Below are 22,578 nucleotides of genomic sequence, written 5' to 3'. Positions count from 1 at the left end.
TCAGAGCCTGCTATTGGTCCTAGAAAGTTCAACTTCTTCCTGGTTTTAGTCTTTGGAAGAGTGTAAGTGTCAGGAAATTATCCATTTCTTCTAGATTTTCCAGTTTACTGCGTGAAGGTGTTTATAGTATTCTCTGATGGTATTTTGTAGCCATTTCCTGTGCAGGTGGGTGGTGATATCCCTTTATCATTTTTTAATTAAGTCGATTTGATTCTTCTCTTTTTCTTCTTTATTAGACTTGCTAGTGGTCTGTCAATTTTGTTGATCTTTTCAAAACCAACTCCTGGATTCATTGATTTTTTGGAGGGTTTTGTGTCTCTATCTCCTTCAGTTCTGCTCTGATCTTAGATTTATTTCTAGCCTTCTGCTAGCTTTCAGAATGTGTTTCTTGCTTCTCTGGATTCTTTTAATTTAGCCCAGTGTTAGAGTGTCAATTTTAGATCTTTCTGCTTTCTCTTGTGGGCATTTAGTGCTATAAATTTCCCTCTGCACACTGCTTTAAATGTGTCCCAGAGATTCTGGTATATTTGTATCTTTGTTCACATTTGGTTTCAAAGAACATCTTTATTTCTGCCTTCATTTCATTATGTATGACCGGTATTCCAGAGGAGCAGGTTGTTCAAAGTTTCCACATGTAGTTGAGCGGTTTGATTGAGTATCTTAGTCCTGAGTTCTAGTTTGATTGCACTGTGGTCTGAGAGACAGTTTGTTATAATTTCTGTTCTTGTACATTTGCTGAGGAGTGCTTTACTTTTTAATTCGTGGTCAATTTTGGAATAAGTACGATGTGGTGCTGAGAAGAATGTATATTCTGTTGATTTGGGGTGGAGAGTTCTATAGATGTCTATTAGGTCTGCTTGCTGCAGAAGGATGAGTTCAATTCCAGGATATCGCATTGGCAACTTTCTGTCTCGTTGATCTGTCTAATGTTGACAGTGGAGTGTTGAAGTCTCCATTGTGTGTAGTAAGTCTAAGTCTCTTTGTAAGTCTCTAGGACTTGCTTTATGAATCTAGGTGCTCCTGTATTGGGTGCATATATGGCTTTAGGATAGTTAGCTCTTTGTTGAATTGATCCCTTTACCATTATGTAATGGCCTTCTTTGTCTCTTTTGATCTTTGATGGTTTAAAGTCTGTTTATCAGAGACTAGGATTGTAACCCCGCTTTTTTGTTCTCCATTTGCTTGGTAAATCTTCCTCCATCCCTTTATTTTGAGCCCTATGTATGTCTCTGCATGTGAGATGGGTCTCCTGAATACAGCAGACTGATGGGTCTTGACTCTTTATCCAGTTTCCCAGTCTGAGTCTCTCTTAATTTGGAGCATTTAGTCCATTTACATTTAAAGGTTAAGATTATTTATGTGTGAACTTGATCACACCATTATGATATTAACTGGTTATTTTTGCTCATTAGTTGATGCAGTTTCTTCTAGCCTTGATGGTCTTTACATTTTGGCATGTTTTGAGATGGCTGGTACTGGTTGAATTTCCTTTCCATGTTTAGTACTTCCTTCAGGGTCTCTTGTAAAGGTAGGCCTAGTGGTGACAAAATCTCTAAAGCATTTGCTTATCTGTGAGATTTTATTTCTCCTTCACTTATGAAACTTAGTTTGGCTGGATGAAAATTCTGGGTTGAAAATTCTTTCTTTAAGAATGTTGAATATTGTGGCCCCACTCTCTTCTGGCTTGGAAGTTTCTGCGAGAAGATCTGCTGTGAGTCTGATGGAAGCTGCTGGCCGGTAACCCGACCTTTCTCTCTGAAAAGCACCAAGGTGCAACTCCTTCATTTCAGCTTTGGTGAATCTGGCAATTATGTGTCTTGAGTTGCTCTTCTCGGGGAGTATCTTTGTGGCGTTCTCTGTATTTCCTGGATTTGAATGTTGGCCTGCCCTTTCCTACTAGGTTGGGAAGTTCTCCTGGATGGAAATCCTGAAAGAGGTGTTTTCCAACTTGGTTCCATTTTCCCCCCTCACTTACAGGCTTTTTTAATCAGGCGGCGTAGATTTGGTCTTTTCATAATCCGCGCCGCTTCTTGCAGGCACTGTTCGTTTCTTTTTCTTCTTTTTTCTTTTGGTTTCTCTTCTCTCTTCATTTCATTCATTTGATCCTCAATCGCTGATACTCTTTCTTCCAGTTGATCCGGAGTCGGTTGCTGACTTGTGTGTGTGCATTTATCCGCGTATTTCAGAGTAATAGCGGACTTTCATCTCTTTCATTTCGTTTATGACCTTCTCTGCATTAATTACTCTGTCAATTCTTCCACCCCTTTTTTCAAGATTTTAGTTTCTTTGCTGCGTCGCAGTAATTCCTCCTTGCCCCAACTCTGAGAGAAATTTGTTGGTTTGAGCGCTGCTTCTCTCATCGTCCGAGGTCATTCTCAGATCCGGCTTTGATCCGTTGCTGGCGATGAGCTCTTGGCTCAGCGCTGCCTTGCCCGGGGAGATGCGCTCTTGTTTTTTGAATTTCCAGCTTTTCTGCCCTGCTTTTTCCCCATCTTTGTGGTTTTATCTGCCTCAGTCTTTGATGATGGTGATGTACTGATGGGGAGGGTTTTGGTGTAGAGTGTCCTTTGTTTGATAGCTTTCCTTCCCCTGTAGTCAGGACCTCAGCTGTATGGAGTCAGTGGAGGCCTTGAGGTCCACTCCAGACCCTGTTTGCCTGGGTATCAGCAGCAGAGGCTGCAGAAGATAGGGCATATTTCGACATGAGTGTACCTGTATCTGATTCTTGCTTTGGACTTCCTCTCAGGGGTGTAGTGCCCCACCTGTGTGAGGAGGTGTGGGGTGTCAGACTGCTAGTGGGGGATGTGTCTCCCAGTTAAGAGCTACTCAGGGGGTCAGGGACCCTTGAGCAGGGAGTCTGTCCCTTCTCAGATCTTAACCTCCGTGTTGGGAGATCCACTGCTTACTCTCTTCAAGCTGTCAGACGGAGTCGTTTTATGTCTGCAGAGGTGTCTGCTGCTTTGTTATTGTTTACTGTGCCCCACTTTGAGACAGGTCTACAGAGACAGGCAGGTCTCCTTGAGCTGCTGTGAGCTCCACCCAGTTCGAGAGCTTCCCAGCAGCTGTTTGCCACCTGCCCAAGCCTCAGCAATGGCCGGTAGCCCCTCCCCAGCCTGCAGCTGCTGCCTTGCCAGTAGATCACAGACTGCTGTGGCAATGAGGCTCGTGGGTGTGGGACAGCCCTCCCGGCCAGGTGTGGGATATGATCTCCCTGTGTGTGCCTGTTTGCTCAAGCAGTGTTATTGGAAGGGTGGGAGTTACCCGATTCTCAGGTGTTGTGTGTGTCTGGTTGATTCAGCTGGGAAGGGTTCGCTTCCCCATGGCGCTTCCCAGGTGAGGCAATTACTCGCCTGCTTCCAGCTCTGGCTGGTGGCGGGCTGCAGCAGCGATGGCACCGATCGTCCGGAAGCGCACTCCCCAATGGATGAACCCAGTACCTCAGTTGAAATGCGAAGTCACAGGTCTTCACCAATAATGCGGCTGGCTGGGGTTAGAGGAAGAAGACTGGAGCTGCTCCTGTCCGGTACATCTTAGCAAAAGCCCTGTAATAAGTTTTTAAAATATCATGTACAAATAATTTTCCTGCAACTTCATTGCAACAAGAAAAACTGAGAGAAATTTTACTATCCAAAAAGATAATAAATTATATTATAGCAGTTATAAGTAAGCATACATTAAAATAATAAAAATAATATTAATGATTTCAAATATAATATGAAAAGTAAAATCTTCTACCCAGTTCTTAAATGATTTTTAAAACTATCCACAAATATTCAAGAAAATAGAAAATTCTTGAAAGTGATTGTGAGACAGATAAGGAGATACTCAAGTGTAAAGCTTGACTGTCTTGGGAACAAAAAATTATCCTAATTGAGTTGAAAAAAGGCTGAAGAAGGAAATGAAGACTTTTTCCATTATTCATTATTTATGAATAGCAACCTTTCATAAGTTAGTTTCAGGACACAAAACATGATTTAAAAAATCTGAGAGTATCTTTAGTAAACTTGCATAATTCTGCTATGAGACATATATTTCTAAAATAGGTTGATCCTGAGCATCAGTAGGAAGAATATGTTCTGTAAGTAAGGGATGGAGTGCATAGCAAGGACTTAATAGAGTACAGCTGGAGAATGCTGGAGGTATCAGCAAGGCAGGAGGCTATGGATTAGGTAAACTCTTGCAAGATCATCTTACATGATCCCTGGAGGAAAATAGCGTGAGTAGGACATCACAACCTGTTCTCATTTCTTTGCTCAGTTAGGAGGTAAAAGTCGAATGATTATCCATTAAAACTTATCAACTGTGGTGGCTCACATCTGTAATCCCAGTACTTTGGGAGGCCGAGGTGGGCAGATCACGAGGTCAGGAGATCAAGACCATCCTGGCCAACATGGTGAAGCCATGTCTCTACTAAAAATACAAAAATTAGCTGGGTGTGGTGGTGCGTGCCTGTAGTCCCAGTTACTCAGGAGGCTGAGGCAGGAGAATCACTTGAACCCAGGAGACAGAGGCTGCAGTGAGCCAAAATTGTGTCACTACTGCACTCTAGCTTAGGCAGCAGAGCAAGACTCTGCCTCAAAAAAATAAATAAATAAATAAATAACCTATTAACTGATGAAACACAATGGGCACCAGAAACAACACAAAACAAACAAAAAAGATGAAAATAAAATGTGTTGAAGTTAGTAACACTATATGGAATTTTAGAAATAATTTAATGTTTGTACTTTATATGTGCATAAATAAATTAAAAGATTCTGAAGGTTTCTTGTTAGACAGGGCCTTGTTCCGTTGCCCAGGCTGGAGTGCAGTGGCATGATCTTGGTTCAGTGCAGCCTGCACCTCCTGGGTCCAAGAGATTCTCTTGCCTCAACCTCCTAAGTAGATGGGATTACAGGAGTGTGCTACCACTCCTGGCTAACATTTTTATATTTTTAGTAGGGACAGGGACTCACCATGTTGGCCAAGCTGGTCTCAAACTCCTGACCTCAATTATTCCACCCACCTCAGCCTCCCAAAGTACTGAGATTATAGGTGTGAGCCACTGCACCCGGCCTAGTTAGAAGTTTAATAGGATTTAGCTTCAGGTCTTTGAAGATTGGTTTTTGTCTTTACCTAAGTAAATATTTCAGATTTGGTCTCTTTATTAGAAAACTTGTTGAAAACAATTTTCATGCTATCAAAAGGTATCTTAAAACTGTGATAAACATTAATCGTGGAGTAGTGTACATAAACTTTGTGTTTACATACAAATTATTTATATTTCTTTACCACATATTACATTTTTATTTCTATATTAATATTTATTTATATGTTGTTTATATGATGTGTTATGTCCACACAGTTGATTCTATTTTTCTAGAGACAATGCCAATTCTAAATTATTTTCATATTTTGCCACCACAATTTTTACAAATGTATACGTATGTACACACCTATTTTCTATTCATCATAACACGATTGTAATTACATCTCGGATTTTTTTTGGGGGGTAAATTTTTGTTTCTTTGTGATTCTTTATTCATTCTAGATTTTCTTCACTGAAAATATATTACGTTTGCAGTCAGAAAAATAAATAATAGTATAAAAAACTTACCCAGGTAGTATCCTGGCTGAACTATCAGGGGACAGACATGGCTCAGCTTTCTGCTAAAAGATTTCATGATAGGCAAAGAAAAGAAAGGAGAATGGAATTGAATAGAGATTTAAAATCTGTACTGTTATCCTGACCAATGTAAATCTTAGACATGGGATGATGACAGTGTAAAGCTACTCATATCCTCTACCTTGATTTTTGTTTTGTTCTGTATTGTTATCTTCTTGGAGATACTTCAAAACAGTTTACACTTGATTTGACTCCAAAAATATTAGAGTGTCTTCTTTAATGATGATGTTATTAAGTCATTATGGGTTATATATAGTTCTCTGTTTCTTTTGTTGTTGTTGTTGCTGCTGCTGTTGTTGTTGTTGAGACGGAGTCTCGCTCTGTCGCCCAGGCTGGAGTGCTGTGGCTGGATCTCAGAGTTCTCTGTTTCTTAATCACTAATGACAAGTGGTAATGAGTTAAATGAATAAAATGCATCAATGATATAATTGATATATAAGTTGTGTATTTTCAAATGCAGGATATTTATTTGTTTTTTCTCCCCAGAGAAATTTGTGGATATGCAGAAATAAAATAAGGACAGTTATATAACCAAGATAAATATAAACCAATTTTACCAGTTCACAAGAAAAAAAAATTGTTCTATTACTCCTGTGAATATAGCTTCATGTCTCCTTCAAATCCCCTATGGACTCACATAACATGCACAGAGAAAGAATGGGTATCAACAGTGAAGTGTCTTACTAAGTAAATGTCCTGATCATCATCTGCATAAATCATTCAGTGAGTAGAGAGGGACACCTCAAAAGGGATCAGGGTCTTGACATCTCAGCAGAGATGAGAGATATAACCCTTATATTATTTGGAAGCATTTTATGAAAATCAAGTGACAAGATAAGATATAAAGCTTTGGGGACTATCTATTCCCCAAATACAGTATTTCTATTCATAGAAATATTTGAATTATTTCTGAAATGGACAAAAGCCTTGGTAGTTGATACCTATTTTTTAATATGTATTTGTGTCAATATGAAAAGAAATATTCCCTAGGAAAATCAAGGAAGAATTAAATAGAGTGCAATACCATGTTCTTGGAATAGAAGACTCAACAGAGTAAATAAATAAATTTTTCTCAAATTGTACTATAGGCTTAACATAATTCCTTATTAAAATTTCAACAGAATTATTTGTAAATATAGACCTTTTCATACTAAATTTATATTGAAATACACAGGAGTTAGAATGGCTGAAACATTTTTCTTTAATAATAAAGTTGAAAGGATCACACAAATCAAATTTGAGGCCTTGAAATATAGTTACCATATTCAAAACAGTATAGTATTGATGGAGAGATAGATGTAAATCAATAGAACAGATAGAGAATCCAGAAATAAACCCACACAAATATGCTCAACTAACTTTTGACAAAGATGCACAAATAATTCAACAAAGATCCTTTTTTTTTTTTAGTTCAGGGCTACACGTGCAGGTTTGTTACACAGGTAAACTTGTTTCATGGGAGTTAGTTATACAGAGTATTCTGTCATCCAGGTATTCAGCCTAGTACCCATTTGTTATTTTTCCTGATCCTCTCCCTCCTCCCACTCTTCACCCTCCAGTAGTCCCCAGTGTGTGTTGTTCCCCTCTATGTGTTCATGTGTTCTCATGATTGAGCTCACACTTAGAATTGAGAAAACATGTGGTATGTTGTTGAGAAAAGTTTCTTTTCAACAAATTGTGTTGGGCATTAGCACTTTCTTAGCCAAAAAATTAATTTTGATTTAATCTCACATATTTTACAAAACATAACTCCAAATGGCTTCTATATCTAAATGTATAATGTAAAACAATCAAACTTGTAGAGGAAAAGAAGAGAAAATCTTTGTGACCTGGAGTTTGATGGAATTGTTCTTAAACAGGACACCTAAAGGATGACCCACAAAAGAATGAAATAATAATAATACTTTATCAACATTAAACACTTTTTCTCCGTGAAAGACATTCTATGAGAGTGAAAAGATAAGCTACATATTAGGAAAAAATAGTTGCAAATAACATATCTGACAGAGGACTTATACACCGAATACATAAAGAATGCTCTAAACACAGATAAAACAATCCAATTAATAAAGGTGCCAAAACCTTGAACAGATCTAACAAAAAAGATATTCAGATGGAAAATAAACATGGGAAAAGTTATTCAATGTCATTAACCAATATGGAAATACAAATTAAAACCACAATGAGATTTACTATGTATCTAATAAAATGCTTTTAAAAGAATTAAATGAAACACACTGGTAATAGCAAGTGCAGGTGAAAATGCAATACAATGGATCTCTCATGCATTGCTTGTGGAGATGTAAAATGGCATAGCCACTATGGAAAACAGACAATTTCTTATAGAGCTCAACAGTGCTTTTCATAAAACCCAGTAGTCTCATCCCTGACTGTTTATCATAGGGCAGGAGATGGCAAACTGTATCCTAGGAACTAGCGCTCTATTTTCTTAATAATGTTTTATTGGATGTGAGTCACACCTTTTTATTTATGTATTGTCTATCATTATTTTGGCTCTATAACTGCAAAGTTAGATAGTTCTGGCAGAGGCCATATGGTTCACAACCCTAAAATACTAAACATATGACCCTTTAAGAACAAGTTTGCCGTTCAAGTAAAACATTGCACAAAATTGTCCATCATAGCTTTATGTGTAATAGCCAAAAAAGTAGAAGCAACTCAAATGTCCTCAGATGAGTGAAAGAATAAACAAACATGTTACATCCATACAATGGAGTGCTTCACAGCAGTTAAAAGAAATTATTTATAATGCAACAGCTTGGCTACATGTCAAGGACATTATCCTGTGTGAAAAATATCCAAATCAAAAAGTTGACTTACTGTATAATCCAATTTATACAATACTCAAAAAGACTAAATTACAGCTATGCAGAACATACTAGTGATGGCTAGCAATGAGGGGTAGGGGAATGTGGGGACCATAAAAGGACAGCATACGGGAGTTTTCTGGAGGTGATAGAATAGTTCTGTATATGATTGAGTAGTTCGGCATATGACTGATTGTGGTGATGGTTACATGAGTGCATACATGTTGTAAAATTAATATACCATACACACACATACACAAACACAAAGGCAAGTTCATGGGAAAAACCATGAAATTCAGTAAGGTTCATAGTTGAGTTAGTAGTAGAGTACTAATGTCAATTTCCTGGTCTCAATTATTGTACTATAGATATAAGAGATGGAGGAAGTTATAGTTATTGGAGGAAGCTGGGTAAAGGGTACATGGGCATTCTCTGTACTATTTTTGTGACTTATTATATAAATCTAAGATTATTTCAAAACGAAAATTGTTTGGATTATATAGACTGGGATGTTTTATTTTATAGCACTTTTGAGGATGAGAATTTTGAATATTCAAGAGTTATAACCAATTTCAGTAATTTTTCTTTGAGATACTTAAATGTATCTCAAATTTTATCAGTAATAACTTCTACAAGCCAGTTTCATATGTATTTGAATGCTATAATTTGCCTTTTAACCCTTTCATATTTTTTGTAACAACAAATAGTTTGAGACTTAATTTACTTTCCCTGCACTAAACCTGGAATCCACAAAAAAAAAAAAAAAAAAGAGGTCCCAGTTTTCTAGATTTAAAATGCTGTGTAAGAAACTCATTGGCATAAAACAGCAATCATTTTATTATACTTAAGGATACTGTTAGGAATTGACACAGGGCCCTGAGGTGATGACTTATAACTGTTCCACAATATTTGAGCCTCACGTGAAAAGATTTAAATGGGTTAGGACTCAAATAACTGAGATTTGGAATCTGAAAATTTCACTCACATGTATGACACCTGGGCTGATTGCCTGGACCTACTGGGACTGTCAACCAGAAGACCTATATATGGCTTCTGCATACAGATTGAACTTCTTGCCAAAGAGCAAAAGGCTTCCAAAGTAGTGTCAGAGAGATAGTCTTCCAAAATATAAACCCATAACTCTCTAATATCTAGCAGAGTCATTACGCCTATATTGTATTGACAAAAGCATGCCACTAAAAAGTACAGATATTCAAAATGAGGGAAATTTGATTCTAAATCTTGATAGGATCGTGACAAAATCACATGGCAGAAGAACAAGTGAGATGAGACACAGTGGAGTGAGCATCTTTCAAAATAAAATTGGCCACAAAATTGAAGAAAAAGTTATTTTCTAACCTGCCCTTTTATCTCTTATCAAGTATAGTTTCCTTCTTTTATTTATTGCCAATGTTTCTGTGGGGGGAGGCATAATCTCCTGAAATTACTCGGAATAGGAAATAAACAAAAAAGGGCAATCTAGGTTTCTAAATTAGAAGAAATATTCAGCAAATAAAAGGAGAATAATTGTTGAGTACTGGGCTTCAGAAAAAAAAAAAAACAGACAAGAGAAGACAGTGTTAATTCAACTAAAAATCAGCACTAGCTCTGTGAAAATTAACTCTGTGCTTACAAATAAACGATAACATCCCCTAGATTCAGACAAACCAATTATTTAAAGGTCAGAGAGATTAGAAGAAGCCAGCAAAAGACTGAGATGGTGAAGCCTTTGAGACAGAAGAGAAACCAGGAGAATGTGGTGTTCCACAAACCCTGTGAAACAGGGATTTCCAAATGGAAGGGGAAAGTCATGAAATTGTTCTGAGTATTCAGTTTTGACCAATGGATTTGATTAGATTGAAGAAGACATTGGTGACTGTTACAAGAGGGGTTTAAGTGCGGTGGTGGGAATGAAAAAATGAATTAAAGTAGAGATTGTAGATAACATATTAGAGTCATTGTATTATAAAATCAGAAGTGAATTAGATTACTAGAAAGAGATTTGGATTCTACAAACAATTTTTTGAGCTTTTGTTTTTGCTCTTTACGATGAAAGATGTTTGGTATGTTTGCATATTGGTGGAAATAATTTGGAAAATGGAGAAATTAATGATACAGGTGAGAAGGAATAATTGAAAGAGCAAAATCCTTGCATAGAAAAGATGGGATCAAATCTGGTAGAGACCATAACAAGATAGGAGTAAAGATCAACATCCAGTGAAACAGGAGACAATGCAGAAAAAGATGCATATGAAGAGCAGGTAGTTTTCTTCTGATTGCTTCTATATCTAGATGAAAAAATAAATGAAGTCATTAGCAAAGTGCAAGGTGAGGACTGGTGGTTAAGGAGGGAGATAATGAAAATAGGGGAGGGGAAAAGCAGTGTCAAAATTATTTAGGACCATGATCATTAATTTAAAGCAAGGCAAGTCAACACAGTTGCCTTTGTTTTTCTTGTAGACACACTCTGGTGCTTCAATTCAGGGACGGGGCAAGCAGAGAATTTATTTGCAAAGGACTGAGGTTTTCTAAGACTTGGATTACAGATAGAAAGGAAGGAATGGGCAGGAGAGTGTGTGCAAGGGATTGACTTACAGTGATGAGCCATGGAATCTAATTTAGATGTGGTGGGAAGAGAGAAAGTGAAGGGAAAAGAATAGTGAAAAAGTGTCAGGGTCATTGAATGTTTGGAACAAATTTAGTAAAGTGAGCTAAAAAGATTGTTGAAATGGTCTAGAGTGTGATGCTTAATATTTAGATATTTTAGGTAGTGTAGTAATTGGAAATGACAAGGTTTAGATAGACTAGAATCAATAGTGGACACTACTAATATCTCACAGGGACTTCTCTAGTTTCTTAATTGGACATAGCTATGTGCATTCCCATTGACTTCTGAACCACTGTCAGTAAGTTTCGTCTTAGTGAGATCATTAGGCTGTCTATTTCTCGAAATTTCCTCATTAAATGTTAAATTTCTCACAGGCTGGGCACTTTTTGCTTGCTTCAGCTACTATCCTCTAGACATACTCGTCTTCTCTGATTGTTTCCCACTGTAATCTCTTTGTATTCAATAGGATCCTCAGGTGTGGACCTTTCCAAGCTATAAAGTCACTCTTCTCCAGCGAGGGAGCAGAGCTTCCAGTCCACATGGACTGCCTGCCCATCCAGGGTTCAACTTCTGAGCCACAGAATTGGGCTGCGAGACAGAGGTGGATGAAAACATTGCTCTCTTTTACTGAATTTTATGGAGACTTTCTGGAATAAATATTTCCTAACATTATACTGTTTGGCCAGTTTCCAGAGACAACCAATGGTTACTTTTAAAATTGTATCCAGTTTTATTGCTGCCTTTTGGTGGGGAGTGAATATACCAAGACCCTCACAAAGCCATTCTCAAAGTCCCACCTGAACAAAATGATTTTGAATTATAATTTTGTTCCTTCAAACATTTCAGGAAACATTACTTGGCAAAAAGTATTCTTGATTAGACCTTTTATAGTTTATGAAATATTAAAACTGTTAAGAAGGTACCTAATTATTAGTGCCAGTTTTAAAAGAAATTTACGACTACAAAAGTGATGTTGTATTAAGATGAGGAGTGATGACTTGCACTTGCTTGCCTTTTGAAACAGCTGAACCCTTGGCTAGAAAAAAAAGAAAGAAAAAAAAAGGCAGGGGGGAGCTTCCTGTCTCCTCTAAACAGTTATTTCTGATTATTCCAAACTCAGAGACTCGGTGACTACAACAAGGAAATTGAACAGCAGTTATTTTGCTCAAATAAACATTACATAATGAGTTGAGAACATTTTTGTGAAAACACTGATTAGACACTATTTGCTTATTTCACACAACCCTCCATGAACTTTGATATTTTCCACAAAGGGATTTACTAAAGTAGCTTCCCGTTAGTATACTGAAATACAAAGTCATGTTCATAACTGTTAATTTAAAGTAACACCACCATCACTGGAGTACTTTTAGTTATATGTGATTGGGACTACCAAGCATGTTGCTCTTATTCAGTGTAATCCTAATCTCATGGGTAACCACTTTTGGGGGAGAAGGTAAGTTGAAAACAGATCCGAATATTTTAGTTCCTTTTCAAATGTATTTATTGATTGTGTGTGTATATGCATAAGATTATTTTTAAATGAATAAATAGCTGAGGATAATTTGAAACGGTATCATAATATTCATCTATTTTCTGGAAATATTTTCCAACATGCAATTAGTAGGAAAATAAAATGAAGTTAATTCTCTCCATTCTCTAGTTCGCAAAGGGTAAATGGTCACCAAATAGATAATGTAAAGAGAAATCAAATGAGAGAAAATCTGCTATAATAAAGGTGACAAGGTGAAATATTAATGTAATTCTGCATAAACTCCGCAATGCCACTGACTGGAAAAATCAACCCCAAAAAGATTTGGCCACCTTCAATATGTTTTTAGAATTTTATTTTCATAGATTTGATAATTTAATTTAAATTTTAAATGTTATTAAAATGAAGGAATTATCATTTCAGTCTAATTATAATTCAACAGGGAAATATATTTTAATGAAACAATAGAAAATATTATTTTTATATGTAAACCAGTGAACTGCCAAAAAACTGTTTCTTCTGAGCTCTTCCACAAATTTCAAAAGTGAAATAATATATCACCTCTTTATTAATACTATATACTGGTTCTTATAACATTATAAACTATCCTATTTTATTTCATGTGAAAATTAAAGCCACCATATCAAAAGAATTGCAAACAAAATCTCTAACAGGGTCTAGGATACTGATTAAACTATGTGTGTACATGGAGTTTCAGTCATTGTGCTATACTCTTTGATTTCCAGAAAGCTTTTCTTTTACTGCTTTACTGCTTTCTAATGTTTACAGATCTTTAAAATTTTTTGAACACTTTCTTCTCAGTCCTGACATAAGAGAAAAATATGAACAATAAAATACTTTCTTTTTAAGATATGCCCTTACAAATGTGGAAAACATTATTCCTATGGGCCTGAAATTCATTTAATTTTGTTTTCACTTTTAGTACTGAGTTGTAATCACAGGAGTGCGATTGTATGAGTGTATTTGATTTTTCTTAAGTCTGTGTTTATGATATTTATTAAGTGGCTTAAACATCTGTTACAAATGGCATTACACAAGGATTTCTAAATGGGGGTGGAAGCAGAGGAAGGTAAGTGAAAATTATGAGGATAATATGTAGAATTTTGACAATTCCTAATCCAACAAATAAATTTCAAACTTTAGTCCAGTCCCAGGATAAACTTTAGTGAAATTCTGTCTAAAAATTGTCTAGGTGTTAAATGACCTGTAAGTGTGCGTTACACTTTTATTTTGGTGTCTATTTAGAAACTGGCCAAACAGCAGAAATAACACACGAAAGCAACACTTTTGTACAAACAGAAAACTGCATGCTTCCAGCAGGAAAACATTAATCAAGCAATATATTGTGCTTCATGCTGTAGCAAAGAAGCTAGAAAGAATATGACAACCCCACCCATGCCTCCCTACTACTTAGAAGGTCCTAAAAGAAAAGCAAAATGTAAATAGGCAAATAAATTGCAAGGTTTTATATACAGGTGATTTTGTGTGTGTGTGTGTGTGTGTGTGTGTGTGTACACTCATGCATCACTTAATGATAGGAAAACGTTCTGAGAAGTGTGTCTTTAGGCAATTTTGTCCTCCTGCAGACATAACAGAGTGTACTTATACAAACCTAGATTGTATAGCCTACTACCTAACTAGGCTATATGGCCTGTCACTCCTAGACTGCAAACCTGTACAGCATGTTACTGTACTGAATACTGTGGGCAATTGTAGCACAAATGTAAGAACGTGTTTATCTAAACATAGAAAATGTACAATAAAAGTACAATAGAAAATATTAAGAATGGCAGACTTATATAGGGCTCTTACCATCAACAGGGTTTGCAAGACTGAAAGTTGTTCTGGGTAAGTCACTGAGTGAGCGGTGTGTGAATATGAAGGCTTAGCACATTACCATACACTACTGTAAACTTCATAAACACTGAATACTTGAGCTAGAGTAAATTTATTTTATTTATATATTTATTCAATATTTTGGGGGGGAGCAGGTGGTTCTTGGTTACATGGGTAAGTTCTTTAGTGCTAATTACTGAGCTTTTGGTGCACCCAGGATAGACTAAATTTATTTTAAAAACTTTTCTTCAATAATACATTAATTTATGGCAAGCTTTTTACTTTATCTACTGAAAATTTTTTAACTTGTAACTCTTTTGGGATACATTTAGCTTAAAACACATCTTGTATAGATGTACAAAATATTTTTTTCTTTCTATTCTTATTCTGTAAGATTTTATCTTTTAAATGTTTTATTTATTTATTTACCTTCTACACCTTTTTGTTAAAAACAGACACAAACACACACATTAACCTCGGCCTACAAAGGGTCAGGATCATCAGTACCACAGTCTTCCTCCTCCACTCTTGTTCCACTAGAAGGTCTTCAGGGCAGTAACACACATGGAGCTGTCCTCTCCTGTGATAACAAAGGTTTCTTCTGGAATAGTTCCCGAAGGACCTGCCTGAGGATGTTTTACAGTTATTTTTTTAAATGAGTAGAAGAAGTAAACCATAAAATAATGATAACAACTATAGTACATTAAATACATTAACTAGTACCATGGTCGTTTATTATCTTTATCAAGTATTATGCACCATACATAATTGTGTGTGCTATTGTTTATATGACTGGCAATGCAGTAGGTTTGTTTATACCAGCATCACTACAAGCATGTGAGTAATACATTGGACTGTGATGTTGTGGTGGTCATCAGTTGATAGGAATTTTTCAGCTACATTATAATCTTATGGGACCACTGTGATATAAGTGATCCGTCACTGACCAAAATGTCATTATGTGATAAATGACTGTATGTCTGTATATATGTGTGTGTGTGTGTATACATGTATACGTGTGTGTGTGTGTGTGTGTGTGTATATATATATCTCAGAAGAAATGTATTCATAGTATTCTATCAGAATGTTGAGACAAAGAACATTATTTTCTGCTTTTGAAGTGGGAGATTGTGTAATGGTAAGCTTGCAAAAGGACAATAACACTCTTAGCTAGCACCATTGCGGATGTGCACAATGGTTATACGATGCGTGTTGTAGAGCAAGGTCTGAAGGATAGGTAGAATACAACTGGATGATGAGAACAAAGTTATTCTGGATAGTGAAGAATATGTTAGTACAAATGTATGAAAATCAAGTACTATAACTGCAATTTTCAAGGAGCAAAGGATATTTAAAAGGAGTTATGATAGGTTAATACTATCAAGACACGAGGGAGTCTTTCCCTCAATATCTTCTCCAAAACTATCTAATGTCAATTTTTAAACAGTTAGGTAATAAATTTAAGGTTTCACAAAGTTAAATACCACAAGAAGTATTTCAAATATTGTGCAACATTAAACATTACTTCTAGGTAGATTAAAAAGAGAAATTTCCCTCGATTGTCAGCTGAATTTCTGCATGCTTTTTCTAAATAAGGTGAGAAACAAAACAATTTCTTACGCAGCAATGCTATATTGAGAAAATATCTTGAGCTAAAAAATGAGCACACTATATTGAGGAAATATCTTGAGCTAAAAAAGCATTGAAAGACAAAGTACATTAAATCCATAGAATGTACTATATCAAGAGTAAACCCCAATGTAAACTATGGACTTTGAATGACAATAATATTGATGGGGAAGGGGGCTATTCATGTGGCAGGGAAGAGGAAGTGTTATATAGGAAATCTCTGTAACTTCCACTCAATTTTACTGTGAAAAAACTGTAAATAAAAATTAAGTCTAATAAAAAATATGTGTATACATATAAAATATATATACACAAAAAAATAGAGTCAAAACATGAAGATTTCACCCATTTTCTACATTGTTTTAATATATCTTGCACCACAGTGGGTATGGATGTATGTGTAAGTGTCTATATACATATATCCAGTAGTATCCTCAGTATCCTTAGTATCCTCAAGGAATTGTTCCAGGACTCTTTTCACACCCAGCAGATAACCAAATCCACAGATGCTCAAGTCTCTAAGAGAGAATGGTGTAGTATTTGCATATAACATATGCACATCCTCCCATATAATTTAAATAATCTCTAGATTATTTATAATATCTAATATAATGTAAATACATATAAATAATTGTTATATTGTATTTTTAATTGCATTATTTTGTCATTTTATTATCTTTTTATTGTTTTTTCTTTTTCAGATGTTTTGGACCTGCAGTATAACAAACATTTATATATACAGCAATTACCAGAATTTAGCTTTAATTTTATCTTAGTTGAGTTGTTCTTAGTGATTTTCTTATACTCTCTAAATTATTTCCACAAAAACTATATAAACTTTGTAACCAGAAAGTAATCAGAATATTAATAAGCAAAAAATCAAATTACCTACCCAACATTTTTTACTGCACCAGAAAAAAACAAATAGGACAGATTTTTCTGGTGGAGATACCTATGACAGTCGATGAGTATAGAAAAAGAAAGAAATCTGAGAGCTGAGAGTAATCTCCTATCACTCCTCTACTGTACACTATACTGATCAGGGAGATTTGCCACTCTTACAGTCTACTTTCATTCTTAAATTGTTGTGTGAGGATATTGTTCTTGAAGACATTGCAGAAGAGTTCAGATTTCATATCACCCCAAAATATAAATTTTATATTCATTAACAATGACTTCCTCGGTCCGGCATGGTGGCTCACGCCTGTAATCCCGGCACTTTGGAAGGCCAAGGCGCATGGATCACCTGAGGTCAGGAGTTCAAGACCAGCCTGGCCAATATGGTGAAACCTTGTCTCTACTAAAAATACAAAAAAATTAGTCTGGTGTAGTGGCAGGAACCTGTAATCTCAGGTACTCAGGAGGCTGAGGCAGGAGAATCGCTTGAACTTGGGAAGTGGAGGCTGCAGTGAGCCAAGATTTGCACGATTGCACTTCAGCCTGGGCAGCAAGGATGAAACCTGAAACTCCCCCTCAAAAAAAAAATAAAATAAAATGACTTCCTTAAATACTCTTGTATTCTTATTTAGTGATCTTTCTTCATTCCAAATTAGTACACTGGAAAGCATTTAAGCTAAAGGCATTTAAGTTGAATGAAAAACAAAACTATAAATGAGATGATTAAAATATAATCTAGTGATTCATTAATGTAGCTTTTTATTTAATTCTTCAGTTTTGTGTTATTTTTCCCAGCAACACTTTGTGATTTTCCAAAAATACGCCATGGATTTCTGTATGATGAAGAAAATTATAAGCCATTTGCCCAAGTTCCTATAGGGGAAGTTTTCTATTACTCCTGTGAATATAATTTTGTGTCTCCGTCAAAATCCTTTTGGACTCGCATAACATGCACGGAAGAAGGATGGTCACCAACACCAAAGTGTCTCAGTGAGTAAATGCCCTGTTCATTAAATGGATGTCATTCAGTGAATAAAGAAGGATGTGCCAGACAAGATCATAAGGTCTTGATAATCACAGGGGCAGTGACCAGAGGAGCTGCAAAGATGGGAGATGTAGTCCTCCTAGTTTGAGATGCCTCCTATGAGAATCAATGAAGAATAAACATATCAACTGTCTTGCATTACCTGGAAATGCTCTACATGTTGAAATATATTAATTGTTTTAGACTGATGATTAATATATTTGACTGCTAATATTTCTTTACTAATATTCATTTGGCAGCAGCCTGATCATAGTTTTCCTTTAAAATAAGTCATTTTTGTATAGATATTCTGTTTTGAATTTACCATTCTCTTGCATATTGCAAGGTAAGGTTTGGTATTTTAACTTTTATATTTTCAATAAATCATTTATTTGGTCCTTCAAAGTGTAGCTATACTAATACTCCAATAAATATAGAGACCAGACTCCAATGACAACAGGTGTATTAAAGAAGAAAAACAATGGGAGAGAGATTAGATGAGGCAACAAAGGACATAGTAATGATCTTTCTCCTTTTGTAAGAAACGTTTATGGGAATTGTGAGAAATATTTATATGAAGATATGGTTTTGTCCCTAGAAGAGTTTATAAACACAAGATATTTTGTTATAAAAACCATAGAGCAACAATATGAAATATTAACTTTCTTTTATATGTACATATATAGGAACAAAAATATATTTCATCATTTATACAATAGCATGACCTAAATTATTTTGAAAATTTACACATTATGTCAGTTTTCAAAGTTTTCCTTTCTTAATAAAATATTTTTAAATGCACTTTTTTTACTACTTCCATCTTGTACATTAATCAATTTTTGGTCCTTAGGAATGTGTTCCTTTCCTTTTGTGAAAAATGGTCATTCTGAATCTTCAGGACAAATACATCTGGAAGGTGATACTGTACAAATTGTTTGCAACGCAGGATACAGCCTTCAAAACAAGGAGAAAAGCATTTCATGTGTAGAACGGGGCTGGTCTGCTCCTCCCAAATGCAGCTTCACTAGTAAGCAAAATACTGCCCTCTCAGTTTTGCTAATTATTTAAAGAAATAAGTCTATTGTTTATAGATTAAATATAGGTTAAATATAGGTTTCACCACTACTTCTATCATTATTTATTTGATTTTCAGTTCCAATTTTGTCTAAGTAGATGTGCAATAACATAGTTTGCCTACCTATATAAATCAAATGTACATAAGAAGAAGAAATATTAGAGAAGAATACACTTTGAAGATAATCCATTAATGTAACACCTGTTTGTTGTTTATATTATCAAGTTAGTTCACAATAAATGGTTATAAAACTGAGCTATTAAAGTGCAAATAAGTCCAATTACAGTTAAAATGTCTTATAAGGAAGTTTTTAGTATTTATCTTTATTTAAATTAATATGTTTGAGTCAATAAATCATTTTCTAAGTTGTAAAAAGTCCGTACTTCTGAGAGGTATGTTTATTTGTGAGCAGCTTAGAACTTGGGAAACGATTCTTTTGGAAGTCTGTGGTATAAATGATGGCAACTCCCAGTCCTGTGTGAACTCTTGTAATTCTTCGTCTTTACAGTTTTTCAGTAATTGTTCTTTGCCCAGCCCAATGCGATTCCATCCTGTGCTTGCACAGCTCAGTATTCAACCAAAAACTTAAGGAAACTTCCATAGCTCTTTCTCTTCATAATACTTTCTCTCTGCTACTATGTCCAGTAACTTCTGGCCACCACAGTCTCCAAGACTGACCTTACTAGTCTCAACTAAAGAAGACCACTACGTTCTTCCTGGTTTCTCCCTCCTTGCACAGTCCAGAAAAGGCCTCCCAACACACAACTGGGGCTATCATTGACTTTGCTTTACTATTTTGAGGTATTGAGGGTTTTTTCCTTTTTTCAGTCATCACAGTCCTGAACTGGGTGATTTCCAGTGTTCTGAAAATAAATTTTGTAAAATTTTCTAAATTTTTTTTCAGTGGGATGATATGTTGATAGCAACTACTCCATCCTACCAAGAAATAAAATCTATGGTATGTTTTTCAAAAGATGGTATGTTATCAAATATTATTCCACATCTTCAGTTCTTAAATTCAAACCTCTAGAGCTGGGCACAGTGATGTGCACCCATAGTCCTGATGTGCACCCGTAGTCCCCGCCATTGGCAAGGCTGAAACAGGAGGTCAATGCTGAAGTGAGTTATGACTGCACCAGTGCACTCCAACCTGGGCAACAGAGTGAGAACCTTCCCCACTAGAAAAACAAAACAAAGTAAAGCAAAATGAAATTTAAACCTCTAGAAATGGAGTCTTTTTAAAACAGCTGGAACTGTGATACTTTTTCAGTAAACAGTTAAGTCCTGGTCTCTTTCAATTACAAGGGGTTAAAACATTATTAACATTTGCAAAAAGAAATAAAATAACAAATGTTACCAAAACTAGAAAATTCCAGTGATTGAAAAGGGTTCAAAATTTATAGGCTTCAATTATGGTATAAATATTTCCACGCTTTCTCTTGTCCATACCTGTTCATGTCGTGAACAAGCTCTCTTCATTTTGAGAGATGATGGCTATTGTCAGCCCAACAATTATATTTTAGAAGCTTGACAAATTAAGTTTGGCCAGCTGTAACCCATACAAGCTGGCTCTGTGTGCAGTCCGTAAGATTTTGTTAGTCTTTGAACAATTCGGTTGCTTTGTGACACAAAAAATATCTAAGACTTAAGTCATGTTTCCACTGCCCCGGAACTGGAATCAGCCATACCTCCAATAAGCCCTGGTTCCATTTAGTGGGCAATGACATTTAGAAACTAAGTTGTCAGAATAAACTTGTTTCAAAATTTGGTAGATTTTATTTAATCAGAAAAAGCACACCTTGTTGTTCAGGTTCTCAGAATATTGCTACCTTTCCCTTTCTGCCCGTTGCTTATTCCAAAAGCACAAGACAACATGTTGAGGTTGCCAGAGTAGACGGAAGAAGTCAGAGTCTCCAAAGAGGAAGAATTCAGCAGAACACTCTATGTCCAAGGTTGAATGATAGCTCACGAATACCGTGGAGAGTTAAAGTTTCAGGGCAACTAGACTCCTTATGACAGCTTAGCTGCACAGTCTGTTTTTTCGTGTAAGGTAACATCTTGCAAGTTATGGTAATCCGTGTTGCAGGGATTAGTAGAGTGCCATATCTGGGGGTCGTTATTCCATTTACACCACCATGCGATAACGATATACGAATAAAGCAACTGGAAATACTACATCGGCCAAGATCAATTATTTTCTTTTTTAATATATACTTTAAGTTCTAGGGCACATGTGCACAACATGCAGGTTTGTTACAAAAGTAAACATGTGCCATATTGGTTTGCTGCACCCATTAACCCGTGATTTACATTAGGTATTTCTCCTAATGCTATCCCTCCCCCTACCTCCCACCCCACAACAGGCCCCAGTGTGTGATGTTCCCCACCCTGTGTCCAAGTGTTCTCATTGTTCAATTCCCACCTGTGCGTGAGAACTTGCAGTGTTTGGTTTTCTGTCCTAGTGATAGTTTGCTCAGAATGATGGTTTCCAGCTTCATCCATGACCCTGCAAAGGACAAGAACTCATCCTTTTTTATGGCTGCATAGTATTCCATAGTGTATATATGCCACATTTTCTTAATCCAGTCTATCATTCATGGACCTTTGGGTTGGTTCCAAGTCTTTGCTATTGTGAATACTAGCACAATAAACATATACGTGCATGTGTCTTTATAGCAGCACGATTTATAATCCTATAGGGTATATACCCAGTAATGAGATCACTGGGTCCAATGGTATTTCTGGTTCTAGATCCTTGCGGAATCGCCACACTGTCTACCACAATGGTTGAACTAGTTTGCACTCCCACCAGCAGTGCAAAAGTGTTCCTGTTTCTCCACATCCTTTCTAGCATCTGTTGTTTCCTGACTTTTTAATGATTGCCATTCTAACTGGTGTGAGATGGTATCTCATTGTGGTTTTGATTTGCATTTCTCTGATGTCCAGTGATGATGAGCATTTTTTCATGTGTCTGTTGGCTGAATAAATGTCTTCTTTTAAGAAGTGTCTGTTCATATCCTTTGCCCACTTTTTGATGGGGTTGTTTTTCTCTTGTAGATTTGTTTAAGTTCTTTGTAGATTCTGGCTATTAGTCCTTTGTCAGGTGGGTAAATCGCAAAAATTTTCTCCCATTCTGTAGATTGCCTGTTCACCCTGATGGTAGCTTCTTTTGCTGTGCAGAAAGCTCTTTACTTTAATTAGATCTCATTTGTCTATTTTGGCTTTTGTTGCCATTGCTTTTGGTGTTTTAGTCATGAAGACCTTGCACATGCCTATGTCCTGAATGGTAAAACCTAGGTTTTCTTCTAGGGTTTTTATGGTTTTTAGGTCTAACATTTAAGTCTTTATTCCATCTTGAATTAATTTTTGTATAAGGTATAAGGAAGGGACCCAGTTTCAGCTTTCTACATATGGCTAGCCAGTTTTCCCAGCACCATTTATTGAATAGGGAATCCTTTCCCCATTTCTTGTTTTTGTCAAGTTTGTCAAAGATCAGATGGTTG

General features: G+C 36.0%; 1 protein-coding gene across 1 annotated transcript in view; it reads left to right on the top strand.

The window, feature by feature from the left end:
- The first annotated feature begins 12,386 nt into the window (after window positions 1–12,386).
- The window catches only part of CFHR5 (complement factor H related 5), a 28,746-nt gene continuing 18,554 nt past the window's right edge, over window positions 12,387–22,578 (top strand). The window contains exons 1-3 of the mRNA XM_003893359.5: window positions 12,387–12,557; window positions 17,772–17,966; window positions 18,851–19,027. Coding sequence (XP_003893408.2) covers window positions 12,500–12,557; window positions 17,772–17,966; window positions 18,851–19,027 — 430 coding nt within the window. The 5' untranslated portion in view covers window positions 12,387–12,499. The remainder of the gene's footprint in view (window positions 12,558–17,771; window positions 17,967–18,850; window positions 19,028–22,578) is intronic.

This window comes from Papio anubis, chromosome 1, assembly GCF_008728515.1.
Source record: "Papio anubis isolate 15944 chromosome 1, Panubis1.0, whole genome shotgun sequence".
NCBI classification, from domain to species: Eukaryota; Metazoa; Chordata; class Mammalia; order Primates; family Cercopithecidae; genus Papio; species Papio anubis.
This window is presented reverse-complemented; position numbering and strand designations above follow the sequence as displayed.